At 46.0% G+C, this 13,349-nt stretch overlaps 1 protein-coding gene across 1 annotated transcript in view; it reads left to right on the top strand.

Annotated features, from left to right (window-relative positions):
* The window catches only part of negr1 (neuronal growth regulator 1), a 124,107-nt gene extending 111,242 nt beyond the window's left edge, over nt 1-12,865 (top strand). Inside the window, exon 8 of the mRNA XM_029499551.1 lies at nt 12,083-12,865. Coding sequence (XP_029355411.1) covers nt 12,083-12,183 — 101 coding nt within the window. The 3' untranslated portion in view covers nt 12,184-12,865. The remainder of the gene's footprint in view (nt 1-12,082) is intronic.
* Nucleotides 12,866-13,349: the final 484 nt, after the last annotated feature.

Below are 13,349 nucleotides of genomic sequence, written 5' to 3'. Positions count from 1 at the left end.
CGACAATAAACCACAAACAGCAGCCGAGCATATTCCGCTCGCTCCCTCTCTGTTTCTCACAGGTCTTCAAAATCTTTTTATTGACAAACCACACCTTGAAGACCTTGGAGGTTTTTAAATGTGGTTAGAAAAGGTCATGACATTCAGAAATGGCATTCTCTATGGGGGAAATGGCCCGGATGTCTGGCCATTAAATAAGGTTAGTTCTGTCGGCTGGATTTGCGAGCTGTTCGCCGTCTCCAGCTAAACAGCGGCCTGCTCTCTGCTAACACTGAAGGCGGCGTCGCTTCGGGTGTGATACGCTCCTCTGGAGACTCATAAAGACACACACATATGCAAAAAAAATAAAAACAACAACACACACACTGGGTTTGTACTTGAAATGCAGTGTGTGTGTGTGTGTGTGTGTGTGTGTGTGTGTGTGTGTGTGTGTGAAGGGATGGTGCATTAGCAGTGAATGTCTCAGGGCGTTCTTCCTGACAGTTAATGACACACTTCTTCATGTACATGTTTATTCACACACACACACACACACACAGTTAAAAACCTGCACGCACAAAAAATGCTTTTATGCTTCCACCTCGCTCCCCACTGATCTGTTTCCTGGTCACGGGGGGTACTGGAGCCAATCCCAGCTCACTCTGGGCGAGGGGCGGGGTCACCTGCGCAGGTGTCCGGTCCAGTCAACCCCAACATGGCGTCTTCGGTCGGTGGGAGAACGTGAGAACGCCACGCTGAACCCCCCACCTTCTTATTGTGGGGAAACCACTGTGCTGCCAGGCTGCCCTCTCCTGTAGCAGAAGAATTAAAATGCAAGTGCTTAAGGGCAAAGCCTGGAAGGCCCCGAACCGTTCCCCGGTCGCTGGCCTTGGAGCTGATGAGTTATTCAAAGCTTTTGACAGGAATCCACCCTCTTTACATCCACTAATGACGAAGAAAGGTCAATGAACGCGCCGAGAGACGCCTTTGGCAAAATAATCTCGGGACTCAATATACCAAGACTGCTCGGCCTCTGAAGTGATAAACTGCCACTTTTTTTTTTTTATCAAAGCCCCCCTCACCCACAAGGCCTGAATTAATCCAGCGTTTTTCAAACAATTGGCTGAGCTGCTCACGAGTGCTGGCTGCACTGACGTTGGTAACTAGCACAGACGGTAGGTGGTGTAGTGGTTAGCTCTGTTGCTCCACAACAAAATGGTCGCAGGTTCAGTTCCTGGTGTGGAGTCTCCATGTTTCCTCTGTCCAAAGACGACATGTTTGGGTTCCCTGGTGACTGTAACGTGTCTGTGATGGACTGATGACCTGTCCAGGGGGAGCTGGGATTGGCTCCCACACCCCCTGTGACCTGGAAACGTATAGGAGGTAGAAGATGAACGAATTCATTCCAGATTCTTTGTTTTCTTTTTCGTCTGAGCACCTTTGAAAGGAGGAGATCAGATCAGACCTCTTCGCTCTACGTTTTTTATTTCCAGTGTCATCAAGTGTTAGGGTGGGGGCTTGGGGGCTCCCGGTGGGTCCCCAGCCACAGATCTGCGTGCCAGCATGGAAGAGTGGAATATCACTGGCACGATGCCCACGTGCTTTTCACCAGAACAGTAAGCAGCCGGAGTGTGGATCAGAATCGGGGGGGGAGGGATTCCCCTCCACGGATGTTCATTTGCTTTACTTTTACACGTCTGCCACCAGCGTGTCTTTTGCTTTGTTTGTTGACATTTGGCTGATTGATGTAGAGTTTGAGATTCCTGGCAACCCTCCTCTCTGCTTGAAATCAAACTCAAAATTTATGTAGTCCCACTCAGAGCGGACATAACGAGCCTCCGAAATATTCTTTTGGTACTTCATCAACCATCCGAGTATTTCCTTCTCATCAGCTGGAATAAAGCTGATTAAGATGCGATCTTTTCTTTACACCTCTCCCTGCGGAGGTGCTGCAGCAGTCCAGCCGTGAGTGAACAGGACTTTTATCAATTTACAGTTGTGTGACTCTCACAGCTGTACACTGAACAGCCAGTTAGCTGCCTTTAATTCGTTATTAATTGTCGCTAAATAACATTAATTCTGTGGCTAACCTGAGAAAGCGACTGCTCTAAATGTGGCTCTCTGCATGTGTTGGTGTTTTTGTGCTGCAAGTTTGAATCACATTATTTTTACATTTGTCCAAATAACCTTCCATCGGTATGATATCATTATTTTAAGCCCGTCAGACGTAAAGATGTGAATTTTAATCCGTGGATTGAAATGCGCGTACCAGCTCATATGCGGTTATTAATTCTCTTATGCAGCTTGGAGCTCAGGCTTTAAATTAATAAGGTTGTTGAGCAACAACCCCAAAATGTCCTGCTGGCTGGTTCATCAGTGTACGAGAAAACATATGTGGATTCATGTAGCTGTCCTTTAAAGTGTTCAGAGAGCGGACATTAAAACCAGAGAGAAGCCGAGCTGCTCTGTTCTAAGTCAGCTGGAGTCGGAGAAGTGACCTTCGGTTTCTGTTTGTCCAGTTTGAAGAGAATGAATAAATAATGGCCGAATGTTCCCAGATCAGGTTGATTTTGGTTGGAGGATACAAAAAGTAATCAGTAGTCCAACAAAGGCGCATTAATTTTCTGCCAAAACACAGTTAAGTCATTTTTGGTATCATCCGGTAAAACCCACTAATGAGGGGAAATATTTCACTGAAGGATAAAAGGATATAATTGTGCATCTCGGTGGGAAAACCTGGAGTCTTTTTGTGGTGTTTTATCAACTCTAATACTCTAATAACAACACGGGAAAATCAGCAGCCTCGTCCTCGATGTTTGGATATTTCATCCTCAGGAGAATTCAGATCCAAATTCTCCTGGACTCTGTGCGAGCTCCAAATAGACTAATTCTGTTTTTCAGGTGAAAAATTACTCAATTACTGTCTACATGTAGCTGAGCGCTGCAGGACTGAGACCAGACAGTCGTCGTGAATCATGCGAGGAGGCCACCGAGGAACTTATGGTGATTTGATACATGACGCTAACTGAAACGCTCTCTGTGATTTTCAGCAGGTCTGGAAAACGTGTTTTCAGAGTTGAGGATGATTGTGTCTTTGTTTCTGCACGTGTTTGCGTGTGTTTCTCAGATGGGATAATATGTTTGAACAATACAAGTAGTCTGAATGAAAAAGTGCGATTCGATTAATCTTGGTTCTTTTCATTGCACAGTAAAGAGCGTTGATATTGACAGATAAGCTCAGGATTTGGACTCTGGGTCTTATTCATCAGCATTTTTGAAATCACTGTTCATTATTTTCCTTTCAGTTGGCTTTACCCCCTCTAATATGGCTCCCCTTTACATTCTGCCATAATTGCCTTTAATGGCAGCAACGGAATGGAGTTGAAATGACATTTGCCATCCTCACATTTACCGTCAGCAGCTGTGAGTCAACTCCACGAAAATCTGCATGTAAATGTGACTCCATTTGTCTCAGCCACAAATGGGAGGTGTGTTTTACCCCACGTATGGATGCGTGCTGCTCCCGCTAACCGGCCGAGTTGAACCGGGGGTCAGTGTGGCGGTGTAATTTGTTGGTAAACGCAGACTCGTTGCCCTCAGTGTTTCTAGTCAATAATGTTGACCTCGTGTGAGAAGTGGGAAGGCAGAGGTGGAGAGTCGGCAGCGCTCGCAGTCTTGGGAGGTTTGGTCGCCGAACGCGGTCCCACATCAGAGAAGAAGGAGCGTTTGTTTCCATCATCTGAGCCGGTATTTCTGCACATTGATAGTGTCAGTGTGGCAGAAAGGATAAGCCTGCAGAGGAAAGGCTAAAGTGATTTAGATTTGGAGAAAGACGGGGGGAGCGTTAAGGCCAGTTTGAGGTGATGCTGTCAACCTAAACATCCGCAGTAATTATCAGAGCACATCGGCACAAAGCTGGGAATGCACACACAGCAGATCTGGATGTGCATCACAATACATTCTGATTTCCACTCATTATTTTTATTTGGCAGCTTCAAAAAAAGAAAAAGAAAAAGAACAAAAAACTTAAACGCCATCGACACATCTCCTCTCAAACTGCTGCCATTTTCTTTACTCTACCTTTCACCAGTCACCAAAGTGAGCAGCATCTCTAACAATCCAAAGAATACACAAAGCTGTGAAGGATGTTAGTTCAATTCAGCTCTATTTTGAGGCACTTCTCAAGTTGTATTATTTCAACTGGATGCTCCTGAATGAGTCTTCTACGTTTATCCGACGACTACAGATACACAAGTCGCTTTACAGGTTTTACACAACAACGTGGTGATGAAATGGTGAGCGCTGTCACCTCACAGCAGCAAACCAAAAGTCAGCCTGCTGTGACATCATTTTTAACCATGTGTGGCGCCTGAGACCATAAACACAACAGGAAAACATTTCTGAGGGAGGTCGGGCCATTTTCACATACACTTCAATACAGTTTGACTTTTACGGTTTATTTTTACACGATAAGATTGTTGTGAATTTAACAAACTGTTAAATAAAACTCAGATCCACCTCAACTGTTACACTAAAACAACATACACGTGTTAACACATCAGTGATTGATGATAATGCAACATATGAACACAATGAATGAGCCGTCTGATAATTTTGGAATGGTCGGTTATTATTATGCACACAGCAATGATTCATGCAGGATTGCTCCATCTAATAGTAATTTAAATGGTAAGAGTGGTGCTTTTACATAAGTGAGGAATATTCTTAAACACTGATAATCATAATAATCATGACACTGTAGAACTATTTAGATCTTCTGTATCTAAATAGTTCTACAATGTCATGATTACTCCTCCCTCTGCCGGAGTATACACTCATTTTAATGACCTGGATCCTTTTTGCTTCATTCGAGGAGTGAAAATATGTCACACGTTGAATTCACTCCTAAATTCTGCCTTAAATTCGCTCTTCTGATTAACTGCAAACATTAGTGACACGAGTGGCTTCGTTTTTAGCCTTTCCAATGAGGCCCATCTCCGGGACAACAGACGGAGCCTATTAAGAATTAATTAACAGCTCCACAATCCGTTTTCTAGTTTCAGTATGAAAAGCATTCATTTTAATTCCACAGCACATTCTCCTGAAGCTACATGTGACAAGAAGGTCGCACCGGTGCTCTGTTTCGGTTTGTTTTGTCTCGTCGTCTGTGACGCTGCCGCAAACATGGAGGCTGGAGATGGTTGGAGTTGGTGCGCACGTGCATCCTGTTCGGAGACCTTGAACTGTTCGAGCAATTTCACAAATATCTCAGTGTTTGAGTTGGAAAGAATTGGAAAGTATTCACAGAAACACAAACACAGACAGGCCAGACTGGATTTGGCATTGTGCACCTGCGTGGTCTCACACTGCTGTATAAAATACTGCTCTGAATCAATGGTGCTCACTTCAGGACGCCAGCTTTTATCTGAACCTCCTGCAGGCAGTCGGCATCAAGGTGGGGAGCAGAGACTGGAGAGCCTCACAGCCTCAGGTTCTGTCTTGGCATAATAAAGGATTATTTCATGTGTGACATTCACAGTCTATGGGCGTGCACGGTACAAAGCAGACATTGAGCTAGCGATAATTAACGTAAACATATGGCGTGTGCCGCCATCGAATCGTGCCTCTCCTCCATGTGTCCTCGAGTCTGTGCAGCTCCTCAGCTAGAAATAATCCACTGCACATGCTAATCACTTGGCAATTGATTTGGCTCCTTTTCGGTCAAACAATTTCTGTAAACCACCGAATTGATCTGAGAGAAATCAATTAACAGCTCAGGGAAGGTAAATATGAACAAAAAATATGGATCGGCCCGTATACAATACGACCGTCTGAGCAAATTCTGGCTGCAGCCCGCGTGCTTGTGCGCCCATGCTCAGTGTGAGCAAATTCCAGTCAGGTTCAACTAGCCCCAGGTGATCAGTGATAACCAGGCAGTCTGCAGTGATAAAGTTATCTTATATCCATCAGGAAGAAAACGCACTTTACCCTCCACATTCAGCCCCGCTGTGTTATCGGCACCATAATGGAAATTGATAATAGAGAGCTGCCTTATCATAATCCCACATACATAACAGCAGGGAATTGCTATTTTAAGAGGCTACAGGCAAAGGAGAAGGGTGGAACAGGGAGGGCAGGAAGGCAGGGCTGCCTCCCAGCTGGAGATCAGATGCTATCGGTGGCATATTGATGGAGAAACTCAAGGAGACGAGAGTAGCCTCGCTCAGTCCTGAGTACATTCCTCATGACTGGCCAAATTGTCGCCGTCGTCAGGTTGGGACGAGGTGGTGGTTGTGGGGGGGGGGGGGGGGGGGCATGGAGTTAAGCGACAGCTGACTCAGCAAAATCCCCGGGCCTGCAGCGGGGACTCGCAAAGAAATAAAACCCAGATAAGCATTAAAAAGTGAGGGGAGAGAGGAGAGGGGGGATTATTTGAGAGAGTGGGAGTGAGAGACCCAAATAAAAGAAGGGGATTATTATTGTGACAGTGAGAGGACGAGGGACGGAGAGAAAGGGAAAGTGGGGCTGCGGGAACTTGCTATATGCTGACGCCATTTGTTTTTGTCCCAGTGCGTTTGATTAAGCCTCTCACATTAAACAGACTTTGCAGAAACAGCCAAAGTCATGGAGTAATTATGCTTTTGGAAACATCGTGATTAAAAACGCTTGGTTATTTTATCAATCCACTTTTTTTCTTTCTTTTTGTTTGTTTATTTGTTTGTTTGTTTATTCCCAGAAAGTGCTGATGTGGATTTACCCTCGACATAAAAAAAAAAAAAAAAAAAAAAAAAAAAAAAAACACTACAAGGGAAAATTCATAAAACATTTTAAAAAATGGAGATTTATCCATCAGGCTTGCATATAAAGTACATCATTTGCAAGCTCATTGATTCCCTGCATAAAGCACGACCTTGAACTGATGGCTGCAATAAATATATGTGTAGGTCAATCTGAGTTTAGGATTCTCCCGAATGCCTGACTCATAACTTCACTATTTAGATCAAATAGAAGGCACTTTCTGTTTCAAGGGGAGACTGTAAGAGAGAGACAGAGGTCGATCAATAATGAAAAGCAACTGAATCAGTGCGGAGAATGCTGGAAATGTCTCCTCTGTCGGGATTTCTCCGGCTCACGCTGTGCTGAGGGCTCTTTTATGTGTCCAGATACCCCACGGAGGTGTTGATTAAGTCAACCTGAGGGCCAAAGCCCGCCTGCAGTCAGGAGCCCCCAGCCCGCTCAGTCAGCTATCAGGTGACCCATCTCTCCTGCTCATTCACTCTGCAGTCAGATAGGGACGCCGAGAGGAGCCATTAAAGCCAGCCAACCCCCCCAACACACAAAAATTTATTAAAAAACGCCTTCTGTCGGGTGTTGATAGGAGACAAAGAGGGGGGAGGGTGCAGCAGCACTGGGGGGGGGGCGGAGGAAGGTAAATGATCTCTGAAGGCCATCTTATTAATGGAGGCTTTTCATTACGAGCACTAATGCCAATGATTGGTGGGGCTAATGAGCGCGAAGGCCCGACGTGGACGGGGGCTCTGTGCAGCAGCAGGAGACCAAGACGATGAGCTCACCGTGGAGAACAGGGAATGGGTGGAGGGAGAAACAGATGAATGAACTGATGCCCCAACTCAATATGGCGGGCCGCTACAGGCAAGAGGGGGGCGAGATGAATGGCAGAGCGGACTGGAGTATTTCACTGTCAGTGGATTGAAGTGAGGTGAAGCATGGAAAACGTCTTGATTGCCCCCTAGAAGGCTCCTCGCACGCTCCCAGTGTGTAAGCACTTAGAAGACGACGAAGGTGCGGCCTCCACCCATCAGGTGTCATGAGCGTTGCATGATATTCCATTAATTCTCCTCAGAGAACACCTGCAAAAAAAAAAGTGTTTCCTGTGGCGTGTTAAAGGCACCCTCGGTGGCGACGGTGAGCCGGGCGTGTAGGGGATTTAGTCTGATTTGCAGCGCGGTCTGTGCAGGATCAGTTCTGGCTCTGGAGTGTCTCATGTGGACTCTCCCGGGGGAGCCGCAGGGGGGGAGGACCAGAGGCCACTGATTGATGGTCAAGGACGCTAAAGCCCTCCCCTGCCCCCTCCCGCTCTGGAGGAGCACATCTCGGAAGCCGTGTCCTCGGGGGGATTGAGACGCTGCCGGGCCGGCTGCAGTCTGCATGTGACAGCCCACTCAAAGGATACAGCAAGACCAGAATCCTCCACCGAAGGACGAATGAATGAATGAAAAAAAAAAAAAAAAAAAGAGGGAACATGCATGAACCTAAAGGGGGGGGGGGGGCTACTCAATGCAGCACATGTTAGAAACACAGCGTGCACAATAATGAAAACAGTGAAAAGAAGACAAGGAAGGATGGGCCGTGGGGGGGGCTCACACTATTTACTCCATGAATGATGATGTTTCAGTGAATCACCGTGCAGCCCATAATATCCGAGATGGTGCTCAACACAAACTCTGCGCCGACTGTCACTGTTGCATATTTCAGTATGATTCATTATCTGTGTCAACAGTGACTGAGGTTCACGGCCTTAGCATTTGTTGTGCATATGATATGTGGGTGACAAAACTGCTGTTGATGGAGATTTGGGAGGGATAAGGGGGAGGGAAGAAGGACGAGGGAGAGATTGGCTCATACTCCCAGCACACTATTTAAAGCTGATGGCGCCGGTCCAGGATCACAGGAGAGAAGCAGGGATTGTTATTTTCACATGACTCTTGCTGGGGAGGCTTCAGTTTTTTCCATTTCTGTTCTGCTGCAAAACACTAATTGAAGTGTATCGCTTTCATCTCCACTTATCTCCCGTGCTCCTCCCCCTTCGGAGCGCCGCTTGTCTTCCCGGCGTTTGCACATCTTGACACTGTTGGTTTCTCTGTGATATATTGTCTGGGATTTTGTCACTTCATTGTAGCTTGCTGCTGATGTACATGGCAATTAAATTCAAACCCCAAAGAGGTAGTGCTCAGTCAGAACAACCCCCCCCCCCCCACACACACACACACACCTCCCCTCTATCCAGTCTGCTGCCGCTGCAGCCTCACACTCACACCTTTTTCAATCACTGTCTTTTGTCCCCGCTCTCTCTTCCTTTGATTCTCCCGTCTCCTCTCTCGTATGAGTCTTTCTTTTTTGCTTTTGTCTCTTTTTCCCTTCTATCCAAGTTCATGTTAATAAGCAGCGTAATGTTGTTGCAGGCAGTTTCTGTTTTGGGAGTTAATTAAAATGGCAAGTTACAACCCACACAGGCTAAACAATGGAGGGGCCCCTGTTTTTTTTGCAGGGACAGAGGGAGATATTAAGCTCAGAATCAAACAGCAGCGATCGGTGTCAACGCTTCCTGTCCTGAAGCAGCGAGGTGTTTATTGTTACACTCTGCAGCCCGGTCATCATTAGTCATAGCAGAGATCCGTAATTACCCCTCGAGCTCCCTCAACTGCAGCACACCAACAAAAAAAGAAAAAAAAAATAAAGAGAGAAAGATATTAACGTGATTACTGCAGCGTTTAAACGGAGCCGGAGAGTCCGACGACGACGACCGGATGAGAAAACTGAAGATGGGAAACAGTGACATCTGCCTATTCCCCATCCACCGCACACACAAACCCCCCCAAATGATCCAGCACAATGCAGCTCACTCAGGCTTTCAGCAGCAGCGGGGCCGGCTGAGCAGGACAGGAGCTGTTGCCATGGTAACACTTCTCAGCTCGCTCTCGCAGCCTGGGAAAACTGTGTCATTATCCTGTACTTTGGATCGGAGAAGAGAGGGAGAGGGCGAGAGAGCAGGGGGATACAAAGAGAAAGAGAGAACGAGGCAGGCTGTGGGGGGGGCAGTTCATATAGGCCAACCATCCATCCAACAAACTCATCATCAAAATTTTCACCTATTCGTCCTCCTCTGGTCGCCATTTCTTTTTTTTTTTTCTACCTGCTTCATTCTGTCAGCCGTAGTTTTCTCTCTAATAGGTAAACTACTTCAATCCTGACACATAATGCCGGGAAACATCAGGTAAAAGCAGTGCACTGGTGGGAGATAATGGGATGGATGAGTCCCAACCCCCCCAACAACACACACACACCTCACTCTGTCAGTGACATCTCCTGCGAAAATTGGCACCAACAAGCTATTATGTCGGTGAAAACAAAAGAAGATCAGTCTCTGCATCGTTGTATTTATTTTAACACAGCGGCCGCCACGTGCTGCTCTAATGACAACCAGCTCGGGTTGTTATTGAATAACGGCGATGTCCGCTGTGCCAACAGCAGGGCCGGACCAGCTTCCTTACGAAATGTACAGTACATGTGTATGTGTGGGTGTTGTCGCTTTGCTCGGTGTGTTTGTGCGACGTGAGGTCCACATCAGAGGAGCTACATTGTGAACTAATTACATGGTCGTGTAAATAGAGGCACCCTGCTGATGTGGGCTGTGCACCACATGATTTCCCCAGGTAGAGTCTGTTTGTGCTGCCTTGATGTGTGTGTGTGTGTGTGTGTGTGTGTGTGTTGATGGAGAGCATTTTGTAACCTGTGAGTTGTGCTTTATTGAGCCAAAAGCTAAAAGAGAGTGGCTGTTTGGAGGGAGGCAGAGTAGCCCCTCCATAAGAAAGGCGGTCCCCCCCAGAGAGCTCTGTTCGTATTACTGTGGCTGTCTGCTGGTCAGAGAAGCACAAACGAACAAAACGAAGCTCCCCCGTCTGCACTGACGGCTTTTTTTCTACAGCTGAAAAAGCGTTTTGACTCCAAACATGAATGAGAATCAGCTGAATTAATAACCGCATCTTCATTTCTCATTTCGTTCGCAGCTTCGAGCTTCTCCTGCAGCTCAGGCCAGTTCTGCACTTTTCCTTTGACACTTCCTGTTACTCACTCTTCTGGCTCTTTCACATTAAAAGCCCCACAGATGTTTAAAATCACTCAGGCTGATTAAACCTGCGTCACATGTGACATCACTCACCCCCGCTCAACTAGTCAATGATTCATTTTTCTCGGCACTGTCTGTCGTTCCCCATGAGCACAATGCATGATGGGTATGTTGCTCCCTTAGTTGCACCCAGTGTACAAAAGGCACAGTGGCGGAGTGGTTACCGCATACTGGAAGGTCTTGGGTTCGGATCCCGGCCTGGGGCCTTCCTGTGTGGAGTCGCCATGTTTCCTCCCACCGTCCATCATGTTTGGTCTTCTACATGGAAGCCCCGCCCCCTAATCCATCCCATCTAAATGGGAGTCATGCTGTATTGACTGACTTCCTTACTGCCCCCTGATGGTCTTCAGGTAGAAGGAAGCTTTAACCATTTGCTCCACCTTTCAGTGACCTCCTTTATAAACAGTTTGGGGTTGTGCCCTCCTTTTCATGATGTATTATGGGATACTGTGACTTGCTCTGCGGGGAGGCGAGTGAGTGAGTCAGGAGGCGTGGTCACATGACACAGTGTCCCAATAAGAGTAATAAGTGGGTTAATTGACGAAGCCGTCAGTCAAAGACTGACAATCAGGCTGAAGCGCTCACTCGTCTGGATGAACCTGCAGTGAAAAGTGAATCCGGTTTGATCTGCAGATGAAAATAAAATCAGCACTTTAACATCTCACAAAATAAACACATTATATCTCCGTTGTGTAATCTCCAAATCTTAATCTGAGTGTAAAGACAGCTATTTTCTGCTTAAGGCTCGCACACCGCCGTGATATCAAACCTCTCATCTGGTTCTCGGCAAGAGAGCACGTAAGCACATTTTCCAAAATGTTTCCTTTAATCATCTCAGGACTCATCAGATTTATCTTTGACCCGTCGGATCGACGTCCCTCATAAACGTACAAGTAGGCACTGATGTCCTGAGTTATTCTACTCCGACTTTTAAGGGTTAGGGTTTTAAAATGTGGTATTTTGTTTTTTAGTTTTTCTTCCAGCGGTTTTCAGAATATACAGTAAAAGAAAAAAAAAAAAAAAGAAAAGTGTCAAATCCGGAACAGTTTCACAGTAATTGCAGCTTTTTCCAGCCTCCTCGGAAAGCAGGACGCCGAGGCCGACTGGCGGCCGGCGAGCGGTGGGTGTGTCGTACAATCACAACTAATCAGAGCTTCTCTTGTTTCCTGCCCACAGCACCCAACACTGCACCCTATGGGAGCACGGGAGGCGCACACGTCCCGCTGGCCTGCCGATACCTGATCCTGGCGCTCTCCTCCTTCATCAGCGTGTACTAGCGGAGGCCCAGCCCAGACACAATGACTGTGGAGAGCATTTATGAATCCCTTTTGACATTGCTGATGGCTGGAATCCAATCTGGTACAGTTTGAAAAGCCGTGTGGGGAAAATAATCAGCGTTACTGTGTGGGGAAATGTTCCTTTTTCTTTACTTTATGGTGTCATGTAAATACTATAATGTTTTTTTTTATTATTATTATCGTTTCCTCTTGCTTTGTTTTTGTTTTCTTTTCTTTAGTTTGATTGTGCTCACCTCCCCACCACAAACAACACCACCAACCCCCCAACTCCACCTCCAAACACATCGAAAGGCCCCACCCCGAAAAAAAACCAGACAAAAACAAACACAAAAAAAAACAAAAAACTCCCAAACGAGAAACTTTCACGCTCTCTCTGAGGCGACGGCACAAAAATTGACATTTCCATTTGTTTGGTTTATTTTTTGTACACGGCTAAAAAGAGGCAACTGTGCCAAGTTTCTCACTTCGCAGAATTATCATACCAATGTTGTATTGAATGTATTATGGGTTGTTCAACAGGAAGGAAAGACATTTAGATTCCTAACAATACAAAATTCTGATTATGGAGTGTGCTTGAAAAAAATTACAGAATATATAAAAAAAAACAAAAAAAAAAACACAAAATAAATAAAAAAAGGCAGGGCTCTTTCAGGACCTGTATTGTCATGATTACTCAATAGATGGACGAACAGTGTTGAAGGTGTGTGCTTTGTTGTATTCTGAAATGGGTCCTTCAGTTATTATGCCTGCCGAACAGCTTTGATCAGGCGGCCGTCAAAGTAGCAAAGTATCCTGTATCGTATCTTTATATTTTAATATAGTGTAGGCTTTTGTTTCCAAGTGGGACCAGCTTTTTCTCATCCGACCGATGACATTAACACATTTCACACATTTCACTTTGTACAGTACGAGGGGAGGAGCGTCGCTGCCCCGTGTTTACATTTTTCTCCAAAATATAAATATGGCAGTATATTCTCCATACTTTGTTTTTCTGTGAGTCCACAAACGTGAATGTCAGAACAAGCTGAGACGAAACAAGCGGAGCCCAAAATCGACCGTTTCGAGCTTTTCCCTCAAAGATGCAGTTCTTTGGAAGGCGCCGCCTTCAGCGGGCGTCAGGGTGGAACGTTTTGTGTCTGCTGTGT

Source organism: Echeneis naucrates, chromosome 4, assembly GCF_900963305.1.
Source record: "Echeneis naucrates chromosome 4, fEcheNa1.1, whole genome shotgun sequence".
NCBI lineage: Eukaryota > Metazoa > Chordata > Actinopteri > Carangiformes > Echeneidae > Echeneis > Echeneis naucrates.
Note: the sequence above shows the minus strand (reverse complement) of the source record. Positions and strands in the feature narration are given on the sequence as shown.